Source organism: Coccidioides posadasii, chromosome 4 (genome assembly GCF_018416015.2).
Source record: "Coccidioides posadasii str. Silveira chromosome 4, complete sequence".
In the NCBI taxonomy this organism is placed as follows: domain Eukaryota; kingdom Fungi; phylum Ascomycota; class Eurotiomycetes; order Onygenales; family Onygenaceae; genus Coccidioides; species Coccidioides posadasii.
In genome coordinates, this window is record NC_089410.1 from 3,121,296 (window position 1) to 3,148,311 (window position 27,016).

Genomic DNA, 27,016 nt, shown 5'->3' on the forward strand with positions numbered 1-27,016 from the left:
TAGCGAAATATAGGGTAGATATTTGATGATTCCAACCGCAAAATCTAGGAGCATATCAATATCAATACCCCTTCAGCAAACGGGCACTGCGAATCCTACAGTCCACCTCATAGATCCCATAATAACAACCAAAAATGATAAGGCCAAGCCAATTGTCAGCAGGCCATAACGATAAGCGTGTCGAAGCTCTAAGCTGTATAACTCTGCGATCCAGGTGCTTACAGTGGTAGTACATCCGCAAAAGCCATCAAGCACCCCATTTAGGACCTGGCAGCCTGTAAGACGGCCGACACTGAAAGCTGTCGTAGATGCGGGCACTGCAACGACGTTGGCTGCGTGCTTCAGATCGAAACACATCCCCAAAATCATCGTTCCGAGCATGTTGACCGTAAAGGTACCAAGAGGGAAAGCCGGGATCCGTGCATTGAGGAATAATGAGACATAGTAGCGCAAGAGGCAACCTAGCGGTGCAAACACAGTAGCGAAAACGGCTCTACCACGCCAATTCTGATCGATGCCGTTATGTCGATCTGGAGGCCAGATTGCGAGAAACACGGCTCCAAGCCAACAGCCAAATCCTAGAACAACCATGGACCGATCAACGATTCTGCGCGTAACAATAAATGGCAACGTTGGAGTAAACCGATCCAGGGCAACAGCGAGATGAGCGCCGAAACCTAGCGATGATAGACTAAGGGATATCGTATATAAAATAATGGCAACTACTGCCATAAAGCCGTATCCACCGTTTCTTGGTAAAATCGAACCCGTATTCGGATTAGGGAGATCGTTCGACAATGCGAGGAAGACGTCGCCCATGAACGAGGAAAAGGACGTGAACGAGCCACAGAACCCAGTCGTCAAACCAACGTAAAGTGGTATGGTCTTCTTGACCGCTTTATGCAGCTTGAGATTGTTTTCAGGACTCGTTCCTCCTTGGTTCTCCTCTGACGAAAAGCCATTTCCATGCTTCTCGGTGTTTTGTTGCTGGCCCCATTCTTCGCGGAAAATATTCCTATCCTCAGCAAAGAACCCCATCAGCAAGCACCCGCCCACGTTTGCCCATAGCACACCAGTTGTCACCGGTGCTCCGGGATAGTATGTAAGCGCCTCCAGCCCAACTCTAGCCAAGGCACCAAATATCGAAAAGAAAATCAGGTACGAAACAGTGTACAGCTTCGTAGCGCACTCCGATAGGGGGACTTGAGACGATATAACGCTGGGCGGGGGCCCGGAAACCCTCGATTCCGCACTTTCTAATGTGGCCCACGGCTCCCGGTGCGACGGTCTTCGTTCGACAGGAGCTGGTACAGCAACCTCGGAGAGCCGTGCTCCTTGCTCTTCAGCTCTCCTGAATGCTTCTTCATTCAGTCGTTCGCGTTCTTCTTCTTCCCTGAGGTGCTCTTGCTCAATCTCGGGGATGGCAAGCTCGGTAGGCGGTACGATATCTTCTTCTTCCCGTGTGGGTGTTTCTTCATCTCTCGGCCGCAGGTCCGACGGCCGTTGCCCCGATGTGTCTGTCTCCATGTGCTCTCAATGATTAACATTGGATCTGGCTGTCTCTAGCCAGAGCCAGCAGAAGAGGCTCTCGCCTTTGCTAGCGAGACGTCCAGTCTTAAGTATCGATCCTCGCGATGGTGCTGTGGAGTTGTTGGAGTGTCCCCGTAACAAACGGCCAAGCCAAAAAGTTCGGTACAGGGTGGTAAGATTCGATCAGATAAGATAAATAACTGGTAGCTTTCTCCGCCCACCGAAGCTTAATCCGTAAACCCCGCGTTTGGCCCGCCCGTCAACAAACACGCTCCATCCAGCCTCAACATAGCGACGAGATCGTGAGTCCTCCGGGCAAAGCTATCGGATACTAACTAATGCCCTTGAATCCGCTGTTTTATTGTCTGCCAAAATAAGCTGTTAATGCGCAGAGTACTAGTCTTTTTTATTCATCCTGCATCTCTTCCCTGTCCATAGAGCAGCTAAAGCCCAGTAATATCGCCTCTGCAAACCCGCCATGTCTGCCTCTCTTCCCAGTAATATTCGGGTTTCTCGTCATCCATGCCTGAGAGCCAAGCTCTCCCAACTTCGATCCACCAAGACCACAGCTAGAGAGACAAATTTCCTCGTTAGGGAGATTTCAACAATATTGGGCTGCGAAGCCCTTGCTAACAGTCTAGAAGCTACAGCAGATGGCACGGTGAGCAGACCATAACACCCAGAAGGAAGGGAGAAAGGTTCCATGAAACAGTAACCAACCAAAATAACAATCTACATGTAGGAAACCACTCCTCTCGGATATAATTACGCCGCTGAAATAATCCACCCGAGCAAAATCGCCCTCATCCCGATCCTACGATCCGGTCTGGGAATGCTTCAAGGCAAGAAAGAAACTAAAGAAGCCTCCTCTTAGCACCTGTCTATTACTTCAAAAAAAGGAAAAAAAGAAAAGAAAAGAAGAAGTGGAATTCCTTTTCTAACTGACCTAATATTTTCACAGCCATCCAGGACCTCCTCCCTCACCCCGTCCCCATCCACCATCTCGGCCTCTTCCGCGAACCCATTACCCTACACCCGGTAGAGTACTACAACAACCTCCCGTTCCACCGCACCACTTCAGGCGCCGATACTAGCGAATCAGCGGCTGATCTGGCCATCCTGCTGGACCCCGTCGTCGCCACCGGCGGGACCGCAGCAGCCGCCATCCAGACCTTGAGGGAATGGGGCGTGAAGAAGGTGATTCTTCTCAGCGTCTTGGGGAGCCACGATGGCCTGGTCAGGGCGGCGAATGAATGGCGAGACGGCGTGGAGGTGTGGGTCGGGGGTGTGGATCAGGAGGTTGATGGGAAAGGTATGATTGTGCCTGGTCTAGGTGATATAGGAGATCGTTTGTTTTTGGCGCAGGGGAAGTAGCTAGTCGGTTTGTTTTGAACTGTTGAGTTCACCTCAGAGCAGGCCTTTTTCGGGGTTGACCGGGACTCGGACACTTTCCTATGATATATAGTACTTCGTTACGTCTGTTGATGCTGCGGGCTATGTAGCGACGGGAATAGGAGAGGTCGTGAAATAGCCTTTCTAGCAGTGATTTCGATCCAATTCCACATGGTTACGCTGAGAGCATACGCTTTCCCATTCCTCAAATTTTACATCGAAATTACTCCATACCAGCGAAATGGACTACAGGATGGAAACTAAACCCCTATAGCATGCTCGATAACGTCGGAGAAACCTGGGCGATATTGTACACTGCAAGAAGCGGACGAAAAGAAGATTAAAAAAGAGTTCGCTATCAAATTGATTAAGCAGATCAGCGGAGAGTCACGTAAAAAGACACAAAAGCGTTAAAAACACACTCACAGAGACAAAAATAAAAAGAGGCAAGTTCGATTCAAAAACGCATGTATAGACACGAAACTAAGAATAGGGCTCGGCAGACAGCATCGGAATTAAGCGAAGAAGAGCCCTGGAACAGAAGGGGATATAAGCTGCGAAATCAGAAGTATCGAGTGCTAGCGGGCGACCGAACAGGATCTAGAGAATGCAAAAATCACAACGACACAATAAACACTCGATGATCAGAAGTCAAACTAGCACAGGTAAAGACCTCAGGAAAAGAAGGAGCGACGATGTCAAAATATCCCGATAAAGGCGAAATTAACAGAATTAGATCGACGGAATAATAAGGCCGCTAAAATGAAGAGGATAAACAAAAGCAGAACTAATAATATGCAGAACAGCAACAAAACGCAGTCTGACAAATGACTCGGCCCGTGTGAGCAGAGTGGAAGAAGGCATTATGCAAAGGAATTCAAAAGCAAAAGAAGCACTAAAGATTAAGCAGTCCGGGGGGGGGAGCTTTAAAAAGCAGCCAGGATTCGAGGAAACACTCAGGACCAGCTGGTGTAGGGGTGTTGCCCTTGTTAACAACCCATCAACACAATCAACGCAACCAGACCGGACTCCTGTGTGCTCTCTCTTTCAAAGGACCAGTAAGAAAACAAATCAAGACATATTAAGAAGAAAAAGGTGAAGAAGACGAAAAGGAGAAAGAAACAGATTTTATGAACCAACAAAGCAGCAGAAGCTAAGGAGAGCGAGAAATCAAATCCCAGATGCTCAGCGGAAAGGAAAGCGTTGCAAACGAGGAAAACATCCCGACAGAAAAGCACCGTGCCGCCTTCCCGTGCCAATCTTTCCCAGAAACCTTTCCACAAATTCCGGTATCCCGAACGCGTCAGAAACTCAATGACATCAACCGAGGCGACGAAAATACCGTAAACGACGTGTAACAATGCTTGCAATAGGAAAGGGAGGAAAAAAAAAAATTAATGCTGCTCAAATGCTCGAGGAATTTCACGCCCAAAGCACCGAAAGCCCATAAAACGCCGCTCTTTAAAGCCCCACCAGTATATATTGAAGATGAGAGGGAGGATAAATCAGTTAAAAGAAAATCAATTCCGACGCCACGATCGGCGGTTCGCTGCGAATTAGTAGGCGGTTCCTACGCTCGCGAGGCCTTTGGTCGGCATCGGCTCCAATGGATGTTCGGAAACTGTCATAGTTGAGTCTTCGTAGCCAACTAATGCCTGAGCGTGAAGCTTAAATGCTTCTCCCATGAGTTTGGTGATACTGTTCATTACTGGTTAGTTTCCATCCCAGGCTTCAGTAATTAAAGAGAAGACTTACCCCCACACCACTACACCATCCAGTATGTTACCCCACACCCGCGCAACGGTCGAGCAGAGCTGAGATCCGTAAGTCTCCACTGAATCGTTGCTAAACAGGTTTCGAATCTTGTTGTAGAGCACAAGTTCACCATCACTTGCGGGTTCTTCATCATGTTCCAGGCGGTACAGCCAGAGACTCAGTGTAACCATCAAATCCATACCGCACAATGGGTGTTCCACACTCCAGTTTGTCGCCGAAGCTGTGGCAACCCAATTCAGGCCTTGAATCGCAGCTATTTCAATGCATTCAAAACATTGCTGGATGACCTTGTTCATTTCTTGGGATCTCTTAACCTTATCACGAGCGACGGTCATGGCAGCGGCGACTTCGTAAGAAGAATGATATCGAAGGGCTTCCTGGATGGATTTCAGGTCGACTTCCAGGCGGGCCCGCGTGTTACGATAAACAGCCATCGAGTTGAAAATCAGTGGATGACCCTTCTGTGGAGTACTGACCGGAACGACGATGGTCTCCGGCTCGCAAATATCGAGCGAGTTCTCCCAGGTGTCAAGAGCAAGCCGAAGCTTGTATCCCATGACCACATCTTGCAGCGCCTCGATGCTGCGTTTGTGATACCACACCTCCAAGAAGAGCGCATTTATCAAAATTCGTGTAGCAAACGCGCTGTATCTAACCGTTTCACCACGGAATAAGCTGTCATGCGCTTCTCGTGAGGACACCGGATGATAAGCTGACAGCGCACGTCGCCATGTATAATTATCCGATATTTCGAGATTCCACAACGACTCCGACGAAGGAAGTTCCAATGTATCGAATTCGTCGAAACTCATGGCTGGTGTGTGATTGAAGGTGAGTGTCAACATGCCAAAAAACACGTAAACAGCATAGTAAGTGCGACGACAACCTTCGTCTTCTACCCATTCATCGTGGGTTGGAAGGGCGCCTCCTCGTGCATCCATACGAAGCTTCAGCTGATATCGATTGCCCGCCACCATCTATTGAAATGTTAGCTTATTGGCTCGTAAAGCACCGTACAAGACATAAATTCAACTCACATTGGCAAGCAAGCTCTTTATCGAGCATGTCCATTCAAGTCCCTTGGGATCACCGCTCCAGCTTTCGAAGATCATGTTCAACAAGGTACTTTGCATGGCCCACAGGGGGCATTTCCTCGAATCGAAGTTTTCCTTATGTTGCAAGAACTGATTAACGAGCACCTTGGATCCGATGTGCAGCATGAAAGCGGGCTCCTTTTCGAACGTATACAAGGCTCCTATGGATAGAACAGCAAGGAGCAACGGCGCCGACGAATCCTTTGGAGAGAAAGAACCTTGATGTAAGAAAGGGAGATGGTGATGGTACATGTTGAAATACGTCGACAGATACCGATTCATGGCTGTGGTGGTTGGCAGTTGGAATGTTTCAGGTAGAGCCCCGAGCGCATCGCTGGCCCTAACATGTTCAATAATGATGTTTCGCTCTGCGTCGCTCGATATCTGAGGTGGCTTTGGTTGAGTCAAGATCTGGCTTGGGCCTGGAGACCGACGATAATTTACTGGAGACACGGGACCAGTCATCGAAGGATAAGGGGAAAGAGCGTTTGGAGTTGAATTACCGGATACCGGAAGCGAGCTGACCAGAGAATGCAAAGCTGGGGCTAAGGGTTCTGAGGCTGCATTGCTTGAGGAAGCGAGTTGGCTTTGATGACTGTGGGAGCCCGAAAACCGATGCTTTGAATCCTGAACCATGGAGTGTGGCTTGACTTCGGAGGGTGTCATAAAGGAATCCCAAGGCATCTGTGGTAAAGTTGCGTTTCCTGGTAGGTATCCCACCGACGGTTCCAGTACCACGCCATGATCAGGAGAGTATGCCGGATCCGAAGTCTCTCCACCGAGACCCTGGGAAACCGTGGCCGCTGCCTTGTGTTGGAAATCAGTCATCAACATCGCTGCCGTCTCCAGATCAACCATGCCATCGCTGCTCGCTTCAATTTGCTCCAAGGCGGCGGGATCTATTGTGATTGATGGTTTTGATGGCCCTGCCGTTGCTGCTGGTGCTGCTGCGGGAGTGGAATTCGAATTGGAGTTCGAATTAGAAGCATTATTGGCCGCTTTCTGTCCACGCCGACGACCCTCTGCCACTAAAGGTATGCCACCATCCTTTGCATGTACTGTGCGGTCATGGCGGAGCAGCAGGTCTCGTCGGACGAAAGTGCTTCGACACTTTAGACATTTGAATGGGCGCTCTTTTGTGTCTAGGGAGGAGACGGGAGTCAGTGAAACCAAGGGCATAACAATCTTCCGTCTTCCAAGGGGATGGCTTTTCCGACACGGGAGAATGGTGGGGAGGAGGGGAAGAAGAAGATGAACTTACGGGAACGTTCATGTCTACTACGATGTTCGCTCCGACTAAAGGCACGGTTACAGAACTGACATTTGTATTTCCGCTCGGGTGCGGTGGCGGGCTTCTTCGCCGAGGTCGCGGTGGAAGGAGCCATATCAGCAGCGGATGAGAACGCAGATCAGCTCGCGAAGGACTTGGCTATAGGAGGTTCTATAGGGTTTATCGACTGGTCTGCGCTCGCACGCTGTGACTGGGAGGAGCACGATGTTGAAGAAGGTATGGATTCGAAACTGTTCATTCCTTGGGCGGGGGAAAATGAGTGGGAAGTCAAAATTCAAAAGGGGGACCGGCCACGGGCTGATCGGGGTGAAGAAGTCAGAGATTCATGTGAAGTAAAGAATAGCATATATAAATACCAAATGAGTAAAGAAGAAATAAGGAGAAAAGGATGGGTGTTGTCGGTGAGGAATGATACAACAGTAAAATGTTGTTGAGGGTCGACGGCCGTGGACGCACAGAATGGGGAGGAGAGTGGAAAAAATAATGGGGAGATGTGGAAGTGGGAGAGACGAAGGTGATGTAGGCGTGGAAGTAGTGGCAGTACCGGAGGGGAGACAAAAGGAGGGGAGCGAGGGGCAGATCAAGCGACACTGCAGGAAAGTGGTTGATTTGTGCGAAATGCTAAAGACAACGCACCGCTTTCTAGAATGCACGAGCCATCCCGCCGTATTTCCTTGAGAAACACACCCCCCTGTATGTAATGTAATAAGGGTGTGTTAAGCTTCGTATACAAGCCCGTACGGAATACAGAGACACTCATACATAACATGCCAGCCGCGGACAATACGGTTCTTATGGAGACCGATTTGTATTTTACTTTTGGAGACAGGGAAGGGGACCAAGCCCTGCAGACCGCCAGAAGATTGCGCACCTGGACAAAATCTGGCTGCTTGTACTCCGTACACCGTACGGAGTAAGTTGAGACCCCCCAGCCGCCGACGAGACCAGCCATCGCGCCGGGTGCGCAAAAATACGATACGGCACGAAGCTTTCCGTACGGTACACAACAACAGTACCGGCGTCTGATCACGTGCTTTAGAAAATGTGTCGCAGTCTCTCTCCTCCGTACGGACTCCGTACTCTAAACGAAAAAAAGCGGCCGTTATTATTCCTTGACTAAAGACGTGGTGTGTGCTGGACTGCTCGGCTCCGTAATTATGCAGAAATCGCTGGTTTGAATCTAGTCGTTGTGCCCTCGGTCCCTTTACCTCCTCCGTCATGTGCAGGTAATAAACAGAGTACTCCGTGTGGAAGGGGAGGAATGTAAGTTGGGTGCCGGGTTTTGCCCCAAGCAAGTTCGAGGACAATCCTCCTTGGAGACCAATTGCTGCCCACACTCAACTCTAGCCGGAATGCCGGGATTTACGCCCAAACTGAATCGTCCCCTGCCGAAAGAGTGCGCCAAGCAACCCTGGATGTATTTTTGCTCCTTGGTGAGATTCGTGCGAGGTTCATCCAAAAAAAAAAAAAAAAAAAAAAAAAAAAACACGCGTCTCACCCGTAATCTTTTTTTTCCCTTGGGCCAGGGCTGGCTGAGCCAATGGCCGGGCGACAACCTGCAAGGGCAAGCCACTATCCAGCCACACGAGCCCGTTCGTTCTGTAAGTTCGGTAAGATGACTCTGCGATGGGAATGGCCGTTCCGGCACCGGGTCTCAGCGCGTGTCCTCTAGGGCGGCGGCAGTGGTTGGCTGAGCTCGTTCTCCCGTAGCCCCCAGGACGTGGAAAGGGTGAGCCACTTCATTGTTGCCCCGCCGAAACCTTCAACCCAACCCCTCCAATGGCGAGAATTTCACTCCCCCCCCGGTAACTGCTCCGTACACGGTATACACCCTTCATGCCGGCAGCACACGCGGTGATACCCAATAGGAAACCATCCATCGCTATATTTCAACCCACGTATCCTGTAACTTTACATTATGCCCATCATTTCCGCAGAAGGTCAGGCTGCTGTGCCTTGCTTCTTTCAGAAATTCAACCAACCGGATCCCGGACATTTGACCTGCTTCCATGAAATATCGAGAGGGAGAAATATATATTTTTCTGCCCCCCTCACTCCCCCCTTCTGGTTTTCACGCCCATTACTTCGGGAGATGCTGCCACGACGACCTCGGTTTGAGCTTTCTGTCGCGAGCCAGAGGTGAAAGAAAGACCACCAACTTGGCTGCGGGGTTACCGGAGAACCCACAAAAGTGCTGGAGAGGCCCAGCCGGTGGAGCGTTCGGTGGCCCGTAATATTCGTTACAAGGAAGCCCAGGATGGTGTCTTCCCCCCACCACGCCCACTCTCCCAAACGTCGTGGAGCGAGGGGGAGTTACCTGCGTGCTCCTTAACCCTGGGGCCGTCTGCCGGGGAGGGGTGTGTGTGAAAGGTAATTTCTGGCTCAAGGGCAAGTGGGACAAGGCTCAGTAATGGGACATACGTCTGTCCCGCTTCGAACGAGCATAGCGGCGCTTCTCGTTGGCTAATTCGGTACAAAAAATGTAATGGAACTGAAAGGGAAAAAAAAAAATTCTTGGCTTTTCCTTTGGGTGTTTCCCTGCGTGCCATCTGGTGTTGCTGGGTTGACCCTGCTGCCCTGCCCTTGCGCTCGCCGCTTGGCAGCCCTGTCTGACTGGTGGTATTTCGGCAGAGGAACCTGCTTGAAGAGAGCACCTTTCGTCCCCTTCCGCTCAATGCTCAATGGAAACATCGTCAAAGCCGACACACCACCGGCGTGCGTTGATTGCGGGGATATTTGGTCCTAATTGCCCCACGTCAATGGGCTTTGCTTGAGCGGTCACGCTGGTTTCCCTGGCAGCTCTCGTGGAGCCTTTATTGGCGTACAGGGAGCCAGATCGGCCGCCTCACTATTTCCAAGTATATGCTGTGGAAAGACCACCAGAGTCATAATCGCAAGAAGGTTGTCCTCCATAGGCCAAACCACGACCACTCTATCGGCTGCGGTGCATCGCATCCTCTGGACAACCACATCCGTAATGTTCTTCAAGGACCAAAAGTGCGATGGAGCAACCCTCTGCGCTTTTCGGATTTGCGATTTCCAAGTTTGCGGTTTCCCGTCCGACAGCCGCTTCCCTCGCACTAGTAAAAGGAACTTAAAAGTGAAGGCTGAAGATCCCGCTGCTACGACGACCTAGAACCGGGACTTGAACCTGCACTTCGTACGGTGCACAAATGTATGCCACTTTCGAGATCGCGTGCTATCCCCAAAATCATACAGAGTACGGAGTACGGAGTACATCATGCAGAATCGAATTGGACTCATCTCGAATCCTCGATTCGTTCGCCAATAAATAGAGACTGCCTGGTCCAAGTGAAACGCAGGCTATCGCTCGAAGGATTTTGTCAAAGAGCAAATGAAAAGCTGCTTCGTCCATCTGTCGCCAAAGTTTCCTCTCTTGCCAGACCCACAATTCCACCATGGCAAATACGTACCTTACTACCACCCTCACCGCCTGAAGCTGGGCCTGTCTGCAGGACCTCTGACAGCTTCCACAGCCAACTTGACAAACTTCCGAGCCACGTCGTTCACCCAATCGATTCTTTCTTCCGGAGCGTAATTGGTGGTCGTCAGAATTGGCAGGATGTTCATGCTCTGGACCTCTTCTCACCAACAAACCTGCCTCAAGAAGTCGACCACGAGACAGCCGTGGAGAAATTAAGCTGGGCTGCAGCGGTGGCCTCGTTACCTGCCGGAAAGGTCAATCAAGCGATGACTGGGTTTCTCTTCAAACCAGGAACTGAGAGGCCGCTGCTTTTAATGAACTTCGAGCAGTCGATGCATGCGCGCATACGACTAGGCCTTCTTGTCAGTGCATCACTCTTCTCCGTACGGAGTACTCCGTACTCCGTTCACAAATACGTGTCCCTTGCATGAAGATTCACACACTAGATACATGATCCGAGTGTTCAGTGTTCTGATATCACATTTGCCGCTGTCTAATCGATTGGGCCGCCACTCCGTAAAACCAAGGAAGGTTGAAATGTTGGTCGGAGATAGATTAGGCTAGACACAAGCGCCGCGCATTGCACCGCAAGCATGTGAGGGGAAGCTGATGCGTGTTGTGTTCACTTTCGTTGCTTCCTACGGAGTACGAACTCTGTATACATGGAAAATTCTGGAGAGCATTTATTCCGAGCATTATCTCGGATTCTCGGCCAAGATGGAATCATGTTTCGAGAGGCTAGGATGGTTAGGCCCCCCTTGGCCTTCACCGATGGTTCCAAAAAGAGATTGGCCCCAAGGCTGTCTCAAGTTAAGAAAGGCCCTAAAGAGGATCGCGCTTTAACAATTCATCCCAGGACCGCGCGCTTTGAAGACCAAGGACATAATTTGCAATTCTTTTTTTTTTCCCTGTGTCTGTTGCCCCTCTCTTTTACCCTGGCTCTTGAGCAAGGTGTGAAAGGCGGCGAAATCCCATAGATCTACTCTGTAAATTAGCTATCCATCAAATTCTTTATTCGTCTTTGATTTGGTTTCCTTGTTTTTATTTTATTTTTATTTTTATTTTATTATTTATTTATTTATTTTTTTTTTTTGGCTCACCGGCAGGCATTTAATTTTCGCAACCCCTGGATCCTTTCTGCGCTGGGTCGGGCCGTTTTTGTTTGTTGGTGGGGGGGAACCCCTGTCAATCTGGTTGGTGGGGGGAAAAAAAGAAAATTTCACCAGAGGTTCAACACAGTGCCCTCCAAACTAAACCTTTTTACTCTGTGCTCTGAATATTTATATAATGTTTATGAAGTAACTACGGAGTTAAAATGCAATGAACCAAGCTAGCAAACAAGTGATTGTTCTGTGCCGCATGTCTTCCACGGATCCTACATATGCCCAAGGTGCCTAGCTAAAACTAGCATGTCTGTACCATCGTACAGGGTACTTACCTGTGGCGAAACTCGCGCATTCGTTGTCTTCTGCCCACCGTCCTTCACACTTAAGTTAGATTAAATTTTACATTGAGCCTTGAGTTTTGGCACAGCTGTACGGAGTAGACCACGGCGTTGGATGGTTTCATCTGACCTAACGCCAGTCTGCCGTTCTCCCGATTCTTTCTATTCCTATCTGGGGTGCTCCGTACTCCGTTCTCCTACCTTCCACATGGCCCTTTTTGTCGATGACACTCTTACTAGGAGCTGGGAAATCCGTATGGGCCTGAATTTTGACTGCTGTCGAGATTTGACCTCGAAGGATGCACCTTTGACCCAGTCAAGCCCGGTTATATACAGAATAATTCCTCGTGCAGAGGCTCCTCCCCCCCAGCCAAAAACAATTTATCCCCCTCTTATTTAGTCGAGCCTTAATTCAAAAAGTACGTAAATATAACAAAGCAATCTTCCTTCGAACCCCACCAGCAAATCTCGAAAAGAGAGAAATGGAGCATATTGACGGTTCTAGAATATGGCGCCATGACTAGATTTCAGGCCTTTACAAATATATCGATATCTTGCGTATTCCAGAGGACAACGGACATAGTCCTCTCCCCAATCCCCATTCAAGTTCCTAGCAACGCCTATCATATCCCATATTTTTGGCATCTGCTGATTGGTGTTGTTGCGTAGCTACAGAAGCTCAGGTGCTTGAGACTGTTACTGCTATTACTTCCAACAAAGCTACAATTCAAGATGCAACCCTTGATGATATCTCATCCAAGGATGGTACACCTTTTTTCCAGTATCTTTGACTGGATATTAACATTCACATACACGAGAAGGTCGTTGATGTTCATAAGTTTCGCTCTACATCCTGGAACCAGCCAGACAAAGCCGAGTTGCGTGTTAGCCATCGATCCGGCCTTTGCAAATATTAAAGAGCGCTTACCCTGAGTCTGTGAAGATTCTATTAACGTCGGGGCTCCCATTATCAATGACATGAACGTGACTATTTGAGGTATCCTTCTCGCACCCGTCGTTGACAACCTGTATGCATAGTATCTCGGTCAGAATGTGTGCGTCAATATATGGGATACTGACCCCTCATAATCAAGAGGGAATCTGGAATTTCCCAAAATGCTACAATCTTACTAGGCCCAGAGTGGCGCTTGAGGCAGGCCGCTTTAATAACCCGCCTCAGTGAGCTTACGGAGTACGGAGTAGTGGCTGAAAGAATCCTCTTCAAGGAGCTGTATCTCCTCACTCTTCTAGACCATTCAGCACCACAAATGAACGATAGATGCATTACTAGAAACGCAATTTAAAAGAAGCGGTGGCGAGGGGCTGCTGGAGCACCAAGCTAAAAGCTGGACAATCATTGCGAGACCAAACAGTGCGTAGTACTCCATAAGTCTGTAAGGATAGAAGAAACTGTGCTGTGGGCCTTCCACTTATCAGACGGGTCCATTGGCCATGGCGTGTGGGAAGAACAACTTAATTCCGATGGAGGTCATGGAGCCGGGCCTCGAGGGAGAGGTACAGCAACGGGCGGCACGGCACTTTACTTTCATCATCCCACTTCTTCCACCATGGAGGTTTAGCTATCTTTGTTTTCGGTTTCTTACCGCCATCATATCCGATCACACCGATCCGCCTCGTGGCCCCGAGGGTAACAATTATGAGAAAGAGAAAGGGTTCAACGACAGTTTGAGGATTGAGATCGATCCCACAAAGATCAAGTTTATCAAATAGCTGAAAATATGAAAGTCATCATCAATATTCTATGTGAACTATGATGACAAGCCCCGTGTTCTGAAAGTTGTATGTGCCTTGACCATTGCTACATCCCAAATCTATCAGTTTCTGACCATGTCCAGTTTCACAACAATAAAGACCCCGGGTATGCTGATGATGGGTTCGTGACTTGAATCATGCTCGCTGCGAAATCCAGGCCTACTGCAGCCTCAAGCAGTATGGCATGTATGATGCAGGCTATGTGCCACAGTTCTATGGATATGTATTGTCTCTGAATCCAGCTGCCCTTGCTCGTCATGATCTAGATACCTTTAAGGCAAGATGCTGGCCTCCCATGTGCAATTCCGATGGAATACTTGCGAAACCCTTGCCAATTAACTGCTGCACTTACAGCAAAGAGAGCATGGCCAAGGCAGTCAATGGTATCCAACAGATTCGTTCAGCTTTGGTTGAGCATAATGACCCTTATCCTAAGAACATTCTAATTGTGCCTGGTGACCCGGAAAGAGTTATGCGGATAGATTTTGATGTTGCGATCACTTATCCGGATAGCATCTACGTTAGAGACAGGGAACATGGCTGAATTGAGATTGAAATCGAATGTGTTGAGAGTGTTGGGAGGTTGCTTGTTGGTGCCTCAAAGATCCTCACTGCTTATTTCCTTGCCACTGACAAATTTTGCAGGCAGACGATCAGAAACAGGGTCTACCACCGAACACAAAATATTACTAGAATAAGAATGGCAGTTCTTTAATGCGCGTCAACAGATTCGAGATGTATATTTATATACTCCACACACACACACACAGAGAGAGAGAGAGAGGGAGGGAGAGAGGTAAAGAGCTCTGCTGCTCTGAAGTCCCAGCATGTTGCGCAATATACCCCCCTACTGTGTGGAATCCACGACCGCTGAAGTGTAACTAACAACTAATTCTTCCTCCGGGATGGAGAATAACTAGAGAAAAATAAGGGGTCGTTCCATCGTTGAATGGGTGTTTTTAGTTTTCTTTTTTCGGTTTACCGCCCCCGCTTGTTTTAACCTACTCTTGCTGCTCAGTCCTTAAGGCTCTATTCGTGGTTTTTGTTGACTTGACTTGGGTCGGACCGCGGGCACATCTATTCGTTTGGTAGTTTTTGGGGGGGGAGGGGGAGCAGTCTATATCTACTACATCGTCCATAGCTAAGTGGTACATCATCTTTATATATCCTTGGAACCCCATGTGCGCGAAGGCCACATCAAAGCATATGTCACTGGGGTTGTACGGAGGACTCCGGAGGTTCTCGAGAAAGCAATTCAACAATCTTGCTAGCCTCTCCTTGTCCTCCGGACATGCAGATCGCAATCTTTACATATGTACGGAGTACTCGTAATTAAACAAGCCTTTGGCGATTTCCAACCCCTACAGAGGACACAGCTGCTTACTATTCCTACTGTTTGCTATCTTTCCTGCTTGGCCACGGCCAACCGGTTCTGCGCCAGGGCAAGTACGGAGTTTACCTCATTCATCATCCACAGAATGGTCAACGTGTTCAATAAGGCGTTCTCAAGTCGTTTTAGGAATACCAGGTCTTGTCTGCATATTCCCATCGTCGAATGGGATACAAGCATTGCTCCGTACCGTACTCCGTAAGACGTTAAAGATTTTCGGCTTGAAAACGTTTTCCATAAGGGGCGGGGTGCTCGCAGGCCCTCAGCCTTAAAATATCATGGATTCACTGCCACTCTCCGCCCCGCTTAGTTTTCAGAGAATTTACGAACACAGTCAAATTCTTCAATCAGAAAGTCACAGAATGACACGAGGGAGAATTCACCCTGTTACTTCGAGTCGCCAACCCCTTTTTTCCTTTTTTCTTTTTTAAAAAAGATTTCTAGTCCCTGGAAGAGCACAGACGTTAAAATTGCCTCCTGTTTCTCAACCCGCCGGTCCGGCCCTTGTCGTCCTAGCCGGCCCGCTCCCACTCCCAATCTCACAAGATTTTCCGGCGTTTCACGCTCTGTCCATCAAGTAACCCCATTGTTAAGGGGAAGATCTAGAATTTCTGAATACCACTTTGGCGCTAGGCCCGGATCAGTACTAAGACATGCTGCCTTACAATATCCTCCAACCTGGCTGGTGAGCATGAAGCTAGCATCATACTCAAGAAGAGGACGTGAGGACTTCAATCGGATGCGGGGTGCATATAAGCACATGCCGAAGAAAACATATTATCCGGCTCCGCATGCTGAACCCAACGTTGGTGTGCCATTGACTCGGGCGGACAGGCACTTCACATGATATATATGAGCAGCTCAAGGAGTGAGGTTCATCACACGTTGTCCAGATCGTCCGGTTCTGTAGTGATCGAGGTTAAAACCCCGTTCTTTTCCTCCCAGAACCTCGGTCGGGTTCGGTGCCATACGTCCTGATTGTCAAGCCGGGGGGTCCATGATTAGCCATAACTGTGATACTCCGAGTTTATGTACATCTCTTATGGAGCAGAATGGTATGCACTCGGGCTTTCATTTTCGTAAATATCCTGGGGGTATTTGTAACCCACCTTCAATCGAAGGGTGTCTCCTATTGATGTGTACAAATATAGAGGAAAAGCACGATTTACCAAGGAGACGGGTAGCACGGAGGACCATGCCGTGAACTCGATTCTCGGGGTGAAAAGCTCCTTGCTACCGGGCCCATGCTCGACCCATAAGCCCGAAAAAAAAAAAAAAAAAAAAGAAAGGACTCGTAAACCGTTTTCAGACCAAAAGAGAACAGCCGGGGCCCCGCGTACAGGTTGCTGGCAATTGTCCAATTTCGGACAAGATTGCTCCAACGAAGAGCAACGGCAGACATGATAGATACGGAGTACATCATCTCTGCTGAATCCAAGATCACGCAACGAGTAATAAGATAGAGGAAGAATGAAAAAAAATAAAATAAAATAAAATAAAAATAAAAATAAATAGAAAGAGAAAGAGAAAGCAGAAATATCGTGTGCGAAGCTGGCCAAAGTGCCTGCAACCCAAGAGGCCATGTTAGTTACAATTTAACCCGCAACAAGGATGAACCATGGGTTTCGAGGCCAGCTCATGGGTAAGAACGCATTCGGGGCAGCTCCACATAGAAAACCACCAGCGAGTGGACGGTAGCATGGCCGTCAAGGGGCAGATAGTCAGTTCCGTCCTTTTTATTTGCAATCCGTCCTCGTTTTGTTTCAACGGCACGTACACGCGGAAGACCTCGAGGGCGTGTGGTGAACCGCATTCCGAACACGGGCGAACACCGGCCCAACTGCGAGACTGGAATGGTCACGGAGTTCGGGGGGAAAGAAAAGAGTCCAGAGCCAGCACAAAACACGCGACGCAGCCAACTCCCACGAGCCAGACTAACCAACTGCGGGCTAGGCGAGGCGGTTAGCAATTAGCTTTGTGTTATGTAACAAACGTGACGCTCCCCCCCTCCTCGCCTGTCTCTCTCGCGCTCGCTCTCCACCCGCCGTATTATTGCTTGTGTTTCGCTCTTGAACTTCATCCCTCAAACTCAACCCTTCCTACGGCTCCCTCCGACTGCTGCCATTAACACCGGCTGGCTGCTCACACACTCCCTCCCTCTCCTTCTCTCTCTCTCTCTCACACACACACACACACACTCACTCACTCACTCTCTCTCTCTCTCTCTCGCGATCGTCTTTTGATCTTATCTCTAGCCTTGAGAGCCGCCTTCATTTCCGTCCTTCCAGACCCGGTCCTTTCTCCCTTGCGTGATACCCTGATCCATCTCTTGCTTTTCGTCCCCACATCCTCACCCGTGTTCCTCGCACATCGGCTGATCCGACCTCTTCCCCATCCGCCTCTCTCCAACCTCGTCTGAGAGGAGCAGACGTCTCGACGCTGCTGGTATCTCACCGGAAATTGCTACATCGACCATCGTCAACCCGATTGTTGTGCCGGGGGGAGAAATACCCCTATCGGTGATTGTTTGCTGTGCCTACTTCGTCCCACGCTTTCCCCGTAGCTGTGGTATAAACCTGTCCAGGGGACTCTGTTAACACTCTTACGGGCATACAAAATTGCGAGACAACATGTCAGAATAGATGTTAGTCAATGAAAGGTTGAAGGTACAACTGAGAGACGGCAGAATACGAATCATGCGCTCTCCTGCTTGGTCCATTAAGAATTATTTATCCGCCTGCTCCTTCGTTCGCTGTGGCCCTCGGTCAAAATCCCTTTGCACTCGGCTTTTTCTAAACGCTTGAAAGCGCACGCATACGTACGTTCGCAGGACGAAATCTAGGCCCATTGCATAGAAATGTCCAATACCGGAAACACCGATAACCACTCTAGCGCTGAGACGGGGGGAATGGCCGAAGAAGGTACACAGTAAACTACGCTCGCAGCTAAAATAGCTTGGTTTGATGCTGATTCATAAAATTATAGGCTATGGGTCTCCGATTGAGGCGCCACCGGGGCTATACGTCAAAGCCCTGTACGATTATACTTCGGATGACCACACCAGCTTAAGTTTCCGACAAGGGGACATCATACAGGTCCTGAATCAGTTGGAAACGGGGTGGTGGGATGGTGTTATCGGCGACGTTCGTGGTTGGTTTCCAAGCAACTATTGCGCTGTTGTCCCCGGCCCCGACGCCTTCTGTGATCGGGCCAATCTTGCGGCCGAATTAAGTATCGAATCTGGTACAGAAGATGACTATGAGGACGATAACGATGATGACCTGGATTCGCAGGGAAATTCAAGAGACGATTTATCCATTCTCCCGATCGAGAGCATGGCTCCTGCCACTCAGGAAGAGGCAGCGTATTGGATCCCCCAAGCTACGGCAGACGGGCGATTGTTTTATTACAACACTTTGACGGGCTATAGTACAATGGAGCTTCCTTTGGAAACGCCAACCTCGCCCCATGAGTCTGGACCGCGGAATCAGACGAATATTTACGTCCCTGAACACACTCGTGCGCCAATCGACCTAGTTAACCGGTCTCTCGGTGGGTACGAGCATGATTATGACGGTTCTGCATCCGAAGCTGAAGGTGAATCCCTTCTTTTCACATCAAATGAGTCCTTATCAAGACGACGTCGTTCGGGCTTATCTGATGGAGTGTCTCCTGCAACCTCTTTAGACTCAGTAAATCCATCACCCGTTGCAAAACTTCTTGATTCGCAGGCTCCACGGAGCGCCGGGACCCAGTTGCACTCCTCTACCTCTCACTTCGGCGCGGCGGCTACGACTTCTTTGTGTATACGATCTGCACCAGCCCCCGTTTCTTCTTCCGTCCCTCGATATTTTCTTGATGGTTCCACACAGGTTCCGCCATCGTGGGCATCGTTGGTCGAAAATATGCGTCAGGCTATTGAGGCGTATCGACAGGCGATGCTGGCAGGAGACCGGTCCCAATTCGTGAGTAGAGCAGAGGATATTTCAGACCACTTGCGAATGCTTCTGGCTGCAGGCTCTGGTACGACCGATAATCACTCGGGGAACCCGTCTATCATTTCTACCAACAAGGCGCTGTATCCTCATTTCCGTGACATGATGTCCAAATTTTCCAAGTTGGTCTTGTCGTCCCATATTGCGGCTGCAGATTGGCCCGTTCCAGACTCGTCGAAGAAATGCCTTCATGAAGCCGAGGGCGTCCTCTCCGGCGTTTATGGCTATGTTAATATAGCTAGGCAACAAAAAGGAGAGGATATCCGGCGGCTGGTGCCTGGATTCGTCAGTGGTAGCACTTCTGGAGGGCACTGGCAAAACAATAATCTCTGTGATAAAGATCCCACGGCTTTTCTAGAGCACGATTTAGGCCGAGATCTCCGCGCTACTCCTTCGACGGCACTTGATTCTGCCCTTCTTGACCGAATTGATGATCTTCGAAAGGCGGTGGTTGCCAACTGTCGTTATTTGGATAAGCAGCTTAGTCTGAAGGATAAAATTGTGACCTCTGGCGGACATGCTACAATCGGGGATGCTGTATGCGCCGCCTGCGTTCGCATTCTGGAGGCTTTCCGGCCGTGGATGTCCCATATCGAATCAATCGATCTTGCTCCGTTGGGCACTAGCCTTCAAAACCCGCAGTTAGCAGACTTTAGTCTCCAAAAGCAACGGGCGTATGACGGTGTCGCGGACCTCGTCCTAGCCTGCCAAGCAATGTCGGCACCGTTGGCTGATGAATGGGCCGAACTTCGATCCGATGCGCTCGATACCCGTCTTAATGATGTTAAGGTTATAACGAGGCAACTGGAGCAATATATGTCTCAAATCGGGTTCTCTCTCACACTGTTATTGGAGCAGTCACCTCTGGAAAGCCCAGGAAACCTTCCGGGAGGCAAATCGGATGTCCCTGCGCCAATGCGGATGCGTTCGGAGTCCCAAGTCAGGCGCGTGCCGCCAGAGTCTATCGGTATTCCATCGTCTTATCCAATAAATGGCGAAGATTTGATAGAACAGCCGCAGCGTACTCTCGATAAGGCACAGCGCTTCTTTGGACAGCCTGTCCCTCGAGAACAGCCTATTAGAGATGTTGAAGAGACTCCTTGGTTCTTAAGTCTTGATCATGAAGGAGAGGTATTCTATGATACCAAGTCTGAAGTACCCCAGGTAAAATGTGGTACATTGGCTGGACTAGTCGAGCAGTTGACGCGCCACGATAAACTGGAACCTTCCTTCAAGGACACCTTCCTGCTTACGTACAGATCATTCACTACAGCGTCCGAACTATTTGAAATGCTTGTCCTTCGGTTTACTCTCCAACCTCCGTCAGGCCTGAATGTGACAGAATTGCAATCTTGGACAGAGCAGAAACAAAACCCGATTCGGATCCGCGTTGTTAGTATCCTTAAGAGTTGGTTAGAGACTTATTGGATGGAACCAAATGACAATGCGAACACCCTGTTGCTAAGACGAATTCACGCGTTTGTGACAAATGCAGTCACAAATACTAGAACTCCCGGTACCACTCAGCTGCTCAGCTTAATTGATCAGCGAATACGCGGATTAGATACCACAGCTAGGCGCCTAGTGCCTACGCTTAGTGCCCACACACCCACTCCTATTCTCCCGAAGAATATGAAGAAGATAAAATTCCTTGACATCGACCCTACCGAGTTCGCAAGGCAGCTTACGATCATTGAATCGAGACTATATGCCAAGATCAAACCTACAGAATGCTTGAATAAGACATGGCAGAAGAAGCTCGGACCCGATGAGCCGGACCCTGCCGTTAATGTCAAAGCGCTTATCTTACACTCCAATCAGCTGACAAATTGGGTGGCAGAGATGATCTTAACTCAATCGGATGTGAAGAGAAGAATGGTCGTCATCAAGCATTTTGTCACGGTTGCAGAGGTAGGTTTAACCTTGAGCATTCCTCTTCTTGGCTATTCACTATGTTAACCAAAAAAATCATTCAGAAATGTCGGCAGATGAACAACTACTCCACTTTGACGTCGATCATCTCGGCTCTCGGAACCGCGCCAATCCACCGGTTGAACCGGACATGGTCGCAAGTTAGCCAGAAGACGTCGTCGACTTTGGAGGCGATGCGTAAGCTCATGGCCAGCACTAAGAACTTCGGAGAGTACCGTGAGACGTTGCATCTTGCAACACCACCTTGCATCCCATTTTTCGGTAATCTTCTGGATTCCCCTTGGGCTTGGAGTATATGGTTTTTGTCGTGTTTAACGGGGTGTATATTGATGATTCTTTGCTCCTAGGCGTATACCTGACCGATCTCACCTTTATCGAAGACGGAATACCATCCTTAACACCCTCCGATCTTATAAACTTTAGCAAGCGCTATAAGACGGCGGAAGTGATCCGAGACATCCAGCAGTACCAGAACACACCTTATCAGCTACAGCCGGTGCCGGAGCTGCAGGACTACGTTTTGAGTAACATGCAAGTAGCCGGGGATGTGCACGAGATGTACGACCGGAGTTTGGAGGTCGAACCTCGAGAACGGGAAGATGAGAAAATTGCGAGGTATGGTAGATTATACGATCCATCCATGTTTGCACTTGCTCTATCCGTTGGCGGTCATTGAACACTCACTCTCGGTTTTTTTTTCTTTTTCTTTTTCTTTTTCCTTTTTTTTTTTTTTTTTTTTCCCTTTTTTTCCTGCCTTGCCTTGCGTTTTGTTTGCTGCTGTTCGGTGTTCCCCGCGCCGCTTGACATCATCAAAACAGCATCCTTGCACTCTCCCCTTGATTGGATGGCAAGCCCACGTGTGCCAAGTGTTTCCGAAGCGAAGACTGCAGCAAGGTTGTAACAGCGCCCCATCCTTGGGATTGGCCAAAGTCAGGGCACATGGGCCAACAACGCACGCCGTGTAAATTGTGCTCGTGGTTGGGTTGGGCCCCAGTCCGAGATATCTCCCATCCTCTCTCTCTCTCTCTCTCTCTGTCTGCCCCATGCACTGACTGTTCTGGCCTTCCTCCAATTTCTATCTGCGTCAACCTTCTAACAAAAGTCGCCTCGGCGCATAAAAATTCTGGGTGTGTCTTAACTTATTAGCTGACAACTCTGTTCTTCCCCTTCTGGCTGAGTAGATTGCTGTCGGAATCCGGGTTCTTGTAACCCACCCTCTTCCCGAAGCAGCGGAATCCCACCACACCCCATGGTTGTCATTCGTGTCTATTCAGAGATATTAATGACGATCATATAAATGGGGCCGGATGGCCGGGGTGGAGTCCGAGTCTCTGGGCCCTTGGCACGAAGTAGTGCGCCCTTCGCCCTCCGTTCCAAGCCATTCGCTGCGCTTCTCGAGGTTGCATTCTTTGGATCTTCTCGAAGGACTAGCGGCTAGCTGCTTTGTGTCCGCTTTTTCCTGGAAAGGCTGCTGGGCATACGACCCATGGTTGATACGTGGTAGGTTGTCTTTCTCCCAGCGTCTCTGTGCCGCCAACCGTTATGACGGCTGGCTGCTGTCGCCTTTGCCGTGACCATTAGGCCAAGCGGGACAAAATGTTTTATCCGCGAAGACATCAAGGATGAACCATGGTCGCCAAATTATCGAAAGACAAGGGAACCTGATTCACAAAGCGCGGAGGTGCCACCTGAGTGTGCAAAAGCTGTCGATCGAACGACGACACGGGCTAATCTGCAATCGCCCGAGTTTGACGAAAGTCGATCGTGAAAAGACCCACCCGCTTGCTGTCAATTCAAATGCTTGAGGAAACCTTGGTGGCTAGGCCAAGCGAGAAGTTTCGAGGACTTCGCTGTGACAACTTCCATATCACTCAAGCTAGTGACGGGAAAACGCTTTACAAGCGTTGAGAGCCAATCAATGGAACAGACCAAAGAGCCATTTACAATCACGACGAACATGATAAATTTTTTCACGGAGATGATATTTTCATTTTTTTGCCTTCATTCATTCTTTTCTTTTCTTTCTTTTTTTTCTTTTTAAAAAAACATATTTTTCAATCACATACTGTTTGACAGACCTATGTATTTTGTGACACTCCTGGGGATGTTCCTCTTGACTTCTATTCTGGGATCTACTTTGCGGGCATGAGCCCCGTTTACAACATGGTTCTGCCTCATCTTGATTGTTTCTTTATGTTGAATGCGTGAACTCTTTCTGTCAGATTTGCCTTCAACGTAAAGGCTCTGCCCTTTTCTGTTCCTTTCATTTTATTTTCTTACATTCTCGCTGCATTTGAACTGCACATATATATCGATATACCTCTCAAGAGGACCTTTTTTTGTAGACTCAATCACATAAAGGTGCAAATTCCAAAGCAAGATTGGCACGGTGGCACAAAGCCGCCTGCTGCGAGGAGGTCCGGAAGTCCTTTTATCCCTGTCCAATAATGATGTAGGTCCGGCATTGCGGTCGTCACAGGCAACCATCCCACCGAATCCTCCGTGTGCACTGGGCGTCGCGTGGGGGGGAAGGGAGACCTTGTTTGTTTGCGAGAGCGGAGCACAATGCATGCAACATGTCTTAGATCAACAAGACGCGATTCCACCAACGTAGCCGCATATCTGCGGGGGAGAAGAAAAAAGATGTGGATGCGGAGCGACATGGGGGAAAGGGTGCTACACTCTTTCTGCAGGCCTCGTGAATTATTAGTTGGTTAGTTAAGTAATGCTCAGTTGCCGGGCCGGAGGTATCCTTAGATATCTCTCTCTCTCTCTCTCTCTCTCTCTTTGTGTGGGGTAAGCAGCCTGAAGGAAGACCATGTGCGGGGACTGAGGCTTCTCGAAACTACTACGCCGACAGCGTGGGTGGTGGTTGACGGCAAACACGCTCGTGAGAAGGCGACGGTGGGTGATTGAGCCTCATAGGGATCCCTGTTCAATTCTGGGTTTCTTTCGGCGCGTGAGGTGTGGTTAGTCAAAAAAAGGAGTGGCTCTGGAAGAAAACTTTGTCTTAATTGCCGCTGGTGTGCGTGTTCCAACCGGTGTCAGGATGTGGTAGCCACTGGGATGCTTTGAGCGTCTACAAGACATGATTGATTGCTATTCTGTTTGCGATGAAATTTTGGAATAAGCTAGGATCTCAGACTCTCCGAATTTTATCTCTATATGTGGAGTATATATCTAGCATTGGTTTGCGAGGTAAGAGGCCAGAGGATCTATGTACCGGGGAAACGATGCAAAGACTTGCACAGACAAATTCTCGCCGTGGACTCTAGGATGGTCATGCTGGGCAAACTTCCCAGCCAAAATTACGCTGCTTGTCGTCATCACTCCCCGCGATATCTGGGAGTGCTTTGTGGAAGGCTGATAAACATGCCAGTTAGATACCATTCTCACCTGAAAGCGACATGTGCGGTGGCATGAATTCGAAGCGGGGGTAACGAAACTTGATGGATGCCCCTTGCTTTCAATCAGGTTTCATAGCAGTCAGACAAGACAAGTACAGGTAAGATTTTCAATCATGGTGGTTGGTAAACTTCGAACTAATCGCGCCTTTGTTATATAGCCACATGCCGTCGCATGTGCTCTCGTTTCCCTAATTTCTGAATTTCTCGGTTTGATACTGGATCCACAGCATTAGAGCTCTTCTCGAGGACAAAGCTCTTCAAACCCAAACATCTGGTCAAGCTGGAATGCCCCTTAATATTTCCATGTGCCAGCACACGCTTCCTAGGAACAACACCATCACAAAGAGAGATGCTGGATGCTTTGAACCGAGTGATTATTGCAATCCATAAGAATACATTCAAATTTGCTTCTCGCGAAGGGAGGACCGAAAACGTCGTTCGAAAAAAGCCTCCTCGGAACAGAAACTGCGGGATGTCATTGTCATCACGCCGGGGCACCGATCAGGGCGATGACTGACAGAAAAGGCACATCCACATCATATCAGCCTTGGTTTTGCGCTTCGAGTCGTCCTAGTACTTCTGGTGATAATCCGACCAAGGTGCTGTGGTGCCGCGTCACTGGCATCCTTTTGCTGAATACCATCACACCGTTCGCAGCACGTATTGGGATACTGCCAGAGATATCAAACGTCAGTGCTCGACCAATTCGGTCATATGGCAGTCGACGCTGTTCCCAAAAAGGGCAGTCTTCCCATCTATGAACAGACGAAAAGCTTTGACGGCTGTGTGGTAAAAGGATCAACGGTATTGACCTGAAAGGACCATGGCGAAGCGATACGTCAAAATTTTCTACAATCCTGATATTCCAGAATTGGGACAAGCTCATCACAAACTTGCCACAGGCGCACAGCGTCATCCATTGATTGAACTTAAGCAGTTTGAAGGGTGAAAGTATGGGATGGAGTCCGCTGTGGTTCGGAGTACATAGTACCCACCAGCACCGTACCCCGGCTATCATATCCTAGGCGAGGGTCCAATAGTACCCCGCCTGCTTTATTTTTGACTGCCCCGAGTGTTCAACAGACATCGGGTACTCTGTACCGCCCCAAAATCGCAACACGGATGATGAGACATAGGTTCCGTCTTTAGTCCTTTTGACAGTGTCATTGGGAGGAGAGAAATTCCAAAAAAGGGATTCCACGACTTTTCCGGGGGGCAGCGGCGGAACAAACGGAATATTGTTACGCAAAGATACACTTCTCCGCAATCCGTCCGAAGTCCACGGAGACGGGAAAGTGTTCTTGCAAATCTGGGGCATCAAAAAGGGCAGCACAACGGGATTCACGGACAGGAGCACATTCCATATTTCCCACGGCCGATGCCAGCCGTGATATGAAAAGATTGATGTGATTCACAGATCATCTTTGACCGGAGCGAGATCCTCGTTTAAAAGTACCCTCCTGGTGCGCTCTGCGTTGCCGGGAGATGCCTGTCAGCGGTCGCGTTGATGTTGCGGTCGCCCGAGGCTGTTTTGTCTGGCGGGATACGAGATCGACGTGCCTACGCCAAAGTCAGTTTAGCGCCACAATGAACCGCCTTTCGATGACAAACACGTTTTCGGCCCGCGAACAGCTGACGAGAGGCTACTACTACTACTACGACGACGACCACAAGGCGGGATCCGTCGAGAGCGCAAGAAGTCCATCCTGTTGATTGGCCTCCGTGTCTGATTCTTCTTGAGTCCTGGAGATTTCCCCTTTCTTTATTTTTCTTTTATTTTATTTGGAAAACATGTCAACCTTGTGGACGTTACACTGCCCATCCCGGGCATACACCCCACCGCCCGGGAACTGTCGTCCGACGATATCTTGGTCAGTGAGTCCAGCCTCCAAGGTTACAGCCGCGGGTTGGAGCCGGATCCCAGAAGTTTGCCACGTTGGTCAGTGCGGAGATCACCCTCGATCGTTCTCTCTCCACCGTCTCATTGCTTGCTTCCCAAAAACAAAATCATAAGCTCAATCAGCTCCCCTTACCGGCAAGAGAGTGTTGGAACGAAGCAAAGTTAAGGTGGTGTCAGGATCTACCTACCGGGATTAATGCCTAGTGTCTCTCTGCCCCGGTGCAAGGGACGGAACGAGTGATTGGCTACAGTCTTTTTACCCCCTCCCTTTCTTGCTGGGAGGAAGACGCGGTCTGGGATTTCTAGAAGATTGCCAAACCAACATCCCCAGCATCTGGTGAGGCACGGAAACCCGAGCATAATGCCGGGTAGCCTTGGAAGACCAATCAGAAACTCCCAACATACACCGACGCGGCCAGAAATGAATGAGAATGGGAAGCCAGCAACCCATTGCTCACCCCACATAGAGCGCATTTGTATGGATGTTGATGTAACTTACGGAGGACATATGGACCTCTCTCAGGGATCGGCATGGATTCCTCGGTTCTGCAACTTTTGGGCGGCATGTCCTGCAATTCGAAGACGGCTGCCCAGGTCCGAACCAGGACTACTGGCATGCCACAATTCTAAATTTCATGCTTCGCGAA

General features: G+C 49.3%; 7 protein-coding genes across 8 annotated transcripts; 5 read left to right on the plus strand and 2 right to left on the minus strand.

Annotated features, from left to right (window-relative positions):
* Window positions 1–72: 72 nt before the first annotated feature.
* Window positions 73–1,527, minus strand: D8B26_007885 (uncharacterized protein; the record flags this gene model as incomplete). The annotated part of the gene is made up of 1 exon (XM_003067365.1): window positions 73–1,527. One exon carries the CDS (start codon window positions 1,525–1,527, stop codon window positions 73–75), a length of 1,455 nt encoding a protein of 484 aa, XP_003067411.1.
* A 294-nt stretch (window positions 1,528–1,821) lies between these two features.
* On the plus strand, window positions 1,822–3,112 carry D8B26_007886 (uncharacterized protein). Its single transcript, XM_066125666.1, has 3 exons — window positions 1,822–2,191; window positions 2,273–2,354; window positions 2,492–3,112. Exons 1-3 carry the CDS (start codon window positions 2,009–2,011, stop codon window positions 2,902–2,904), a joined length of 678 nt encoding a protein of 225 aa, XP_065981750.1. The 5' UTR covers window positions 1,822–2,008; the 3' UTR covers window positions 2,905–3,112.
* A 75-nt stretch (window positions 3,113–3,187) lies between these two features.
* D8B26_007887 (uncharacterized protein) lies at window positions 3,188–7,533 on the minus strand. The gene is made up of 4 exons (XM_003067367.2): window positions 7,054–7,533; window positions 5,736–6,934; window positions 4,678–5,675; window positions 3,188–4,620 (listed from the first exon to the last, which is right to left on the minus strand). Exons 1-4 carry the CDS (start codon window positions 7,175–7,177, stop codon window positions 4,479–4,481), a joined length of 2,463 nt encoding a protein of 820 aa, XP_003067413.2. The 5' UTR covers window positions 7,178–7,533; the 3' UTR covers window positions 3,188–4,478.
* Window positions 7,534–11,190: 3,657 nt separating this feature from the next.
* D8B26_007888 (uncharacterized protein) lies at window positions 11,191–11,505 on the plus strand (the record flags this gene model as incomplete). Its single annotated transcript, XM_066125667.1, has 1 exon — window positions 11,191–11,505. The coding sequence occupies one exon, from the start codon at window positions 11,191–11,193 to the stop codon at window positions 11,503–11,505; it is 315 nt and encodes a 104-aa protein (XP_065981751.1).
* A 1,919-nt stretch (window positions 11,506–13,424) lies between these two features.
* D8B26_007889 (uncharacterized protein) lies at window positions 13,425–13,703 on the plus strand (the record flags this gene model as incomplete). Its single annotated transcript, XM_066125668.1, has 1 exon — window positions 13,425–13,703. One exon carries the CDS (start codon window positions 13,425–13,427, stop codon window positions 13,701–13,703), a length of 279 nt encoding a protein of 92 aa, XP_065981752.1.
* Window positions 13,704–14,063: 360 nt separating this feature from the next.
* Window positions 14,064–14,966, plus strand: D8B26_007890 (uncharacterized protein). Its single transcript, XM_066125669.1, has 2 exons — window positions 14,064–14,334; window positions 14,391–14,966. The coding sequence occupies exon 1, from the start codon at window positions 14,110–14,112 to the stop codon at window positions 14,287–14,289; it is 180 nt and encodes a 59-aa protein (XP_065981753.1). The 5' UTR covers window positions 14,064–14,109; the 3' UTR covers window positions 14,290–14,334; window positions 14,391–14,966.
* Window positions 14,967–17,243: 2,277 nt separating this feature from the next.
* On the plus strand, window positions 17,244–23,436 carry D8B26_007891 (uncharacterized protein). Of its 2 annotated transcripts, XM_066125670.1 has the most exons (5): window positions 17,244–18,056; window positions 18,121–18,732; window positions 18,823–21,041; window positions 21,107–21,677; window positions 22,244–23,436. In XM_066125670.1, the coding sequence occupies exons 1-4, from the start codon at window positions 17,993–17,995 to the stop codon at window positions 21,407–21,409; spliced, it is 3,198 nt and encodes a 1,065-aa protein (XP_065981754.1). In that variant the 5' UTR covers window positions 17,244–17,992; the 3' UTR covers window positions 21,410–21,677; window positions 22,244–23,436. The 2 variants fall into 2 exon arrangements, with proteins under 2 accessions (XP_065981754.1, XP_065981755.1); XM_066125671.1 differs by lacking the exons at window positions 17,244–18,056; window positions 18,121–18,732 and having other exon boundaries at window positions 18,793–21,041; window positions 21,107–23,436.
* Window positions 23,437–27,016: the final 3,580 nt, after the last annotated feature.

Excerpts from the sequence above, each read along its gene's own strand:
- D8B26_007887 (XM_003067367.2), bottom strand. The coding sequence starts at position 7,177 with ATGGCTCCTTCCACCGCGACCTCGGCGAAGAAGCCCGCCACCGCACCC. Across the intron at positions 6,935-7,053 it reads TAGTAGACATGAACGTTCCC|ACACAAAAGAGCGCCCATTC; the intron begins GTAAGTTCATCT and ends TCTCCTCCCTAG. Across the intron at positions 5,676-5,735 it reads TAAAGAGCTTGCTTGCCAAT|ATGGTGGCGGGCAATCGATA; the intron begins GTGAGTTGAATT and ends ACATTTCAATAG.
- D8B26_007890 (XM_066125669.1), top strand. The coding sequence starts at position 14,110 with ATGGCCAAGGCAGTCAATGGTATCCAACAGATTCGTTCAGCTTTGGTT.
- D8B26_007891 (XM_066125670.1), top strand. The coding sequence starts at position 17,993 with ATGTCCAATACCGGAAACACCGATAACCACTCTAGCGCTGAGACGGGG. Across the intron at positions 18,733-18,822 it reads TTCTGCATCCGAAGCTGAAG|ACTCAGTAAATCCATCACCC; the intron begins GTGAATCCCTTC and ends CAACCTCTTTAG. Across the intron at positions 21,042-21,106 it reads ATTTTGTCACGGTTGCAGAG|AAATGTCGGCAGATGAACAA; the intron begins GTAGGTTTAACC and ends AAAATCATTCAG.
- D8B26_007886 (XM_066125666.1), top strand. The coding sequence starts at position 2,009 with ATGTCTGCCTCTCTTCCCAGTAATATTCGGGTTTCTCGTCATCCATGC. Across the intron at positions 2,192-2,272 it reads AAGCTACAGCAGATGGCACG|GAAACCACTCCTCTCGGATA; the intron begins GTGAGCAGACCA and ends ATCTACATGTAG. Across the intron at positions 2,355-2,491 it reads CATCCCGATCCTACGATCCG|CCATCCAGGACCTCCTCCCT; the intron begins GTCTGGGAATGC and ends ATATTTTCACAG.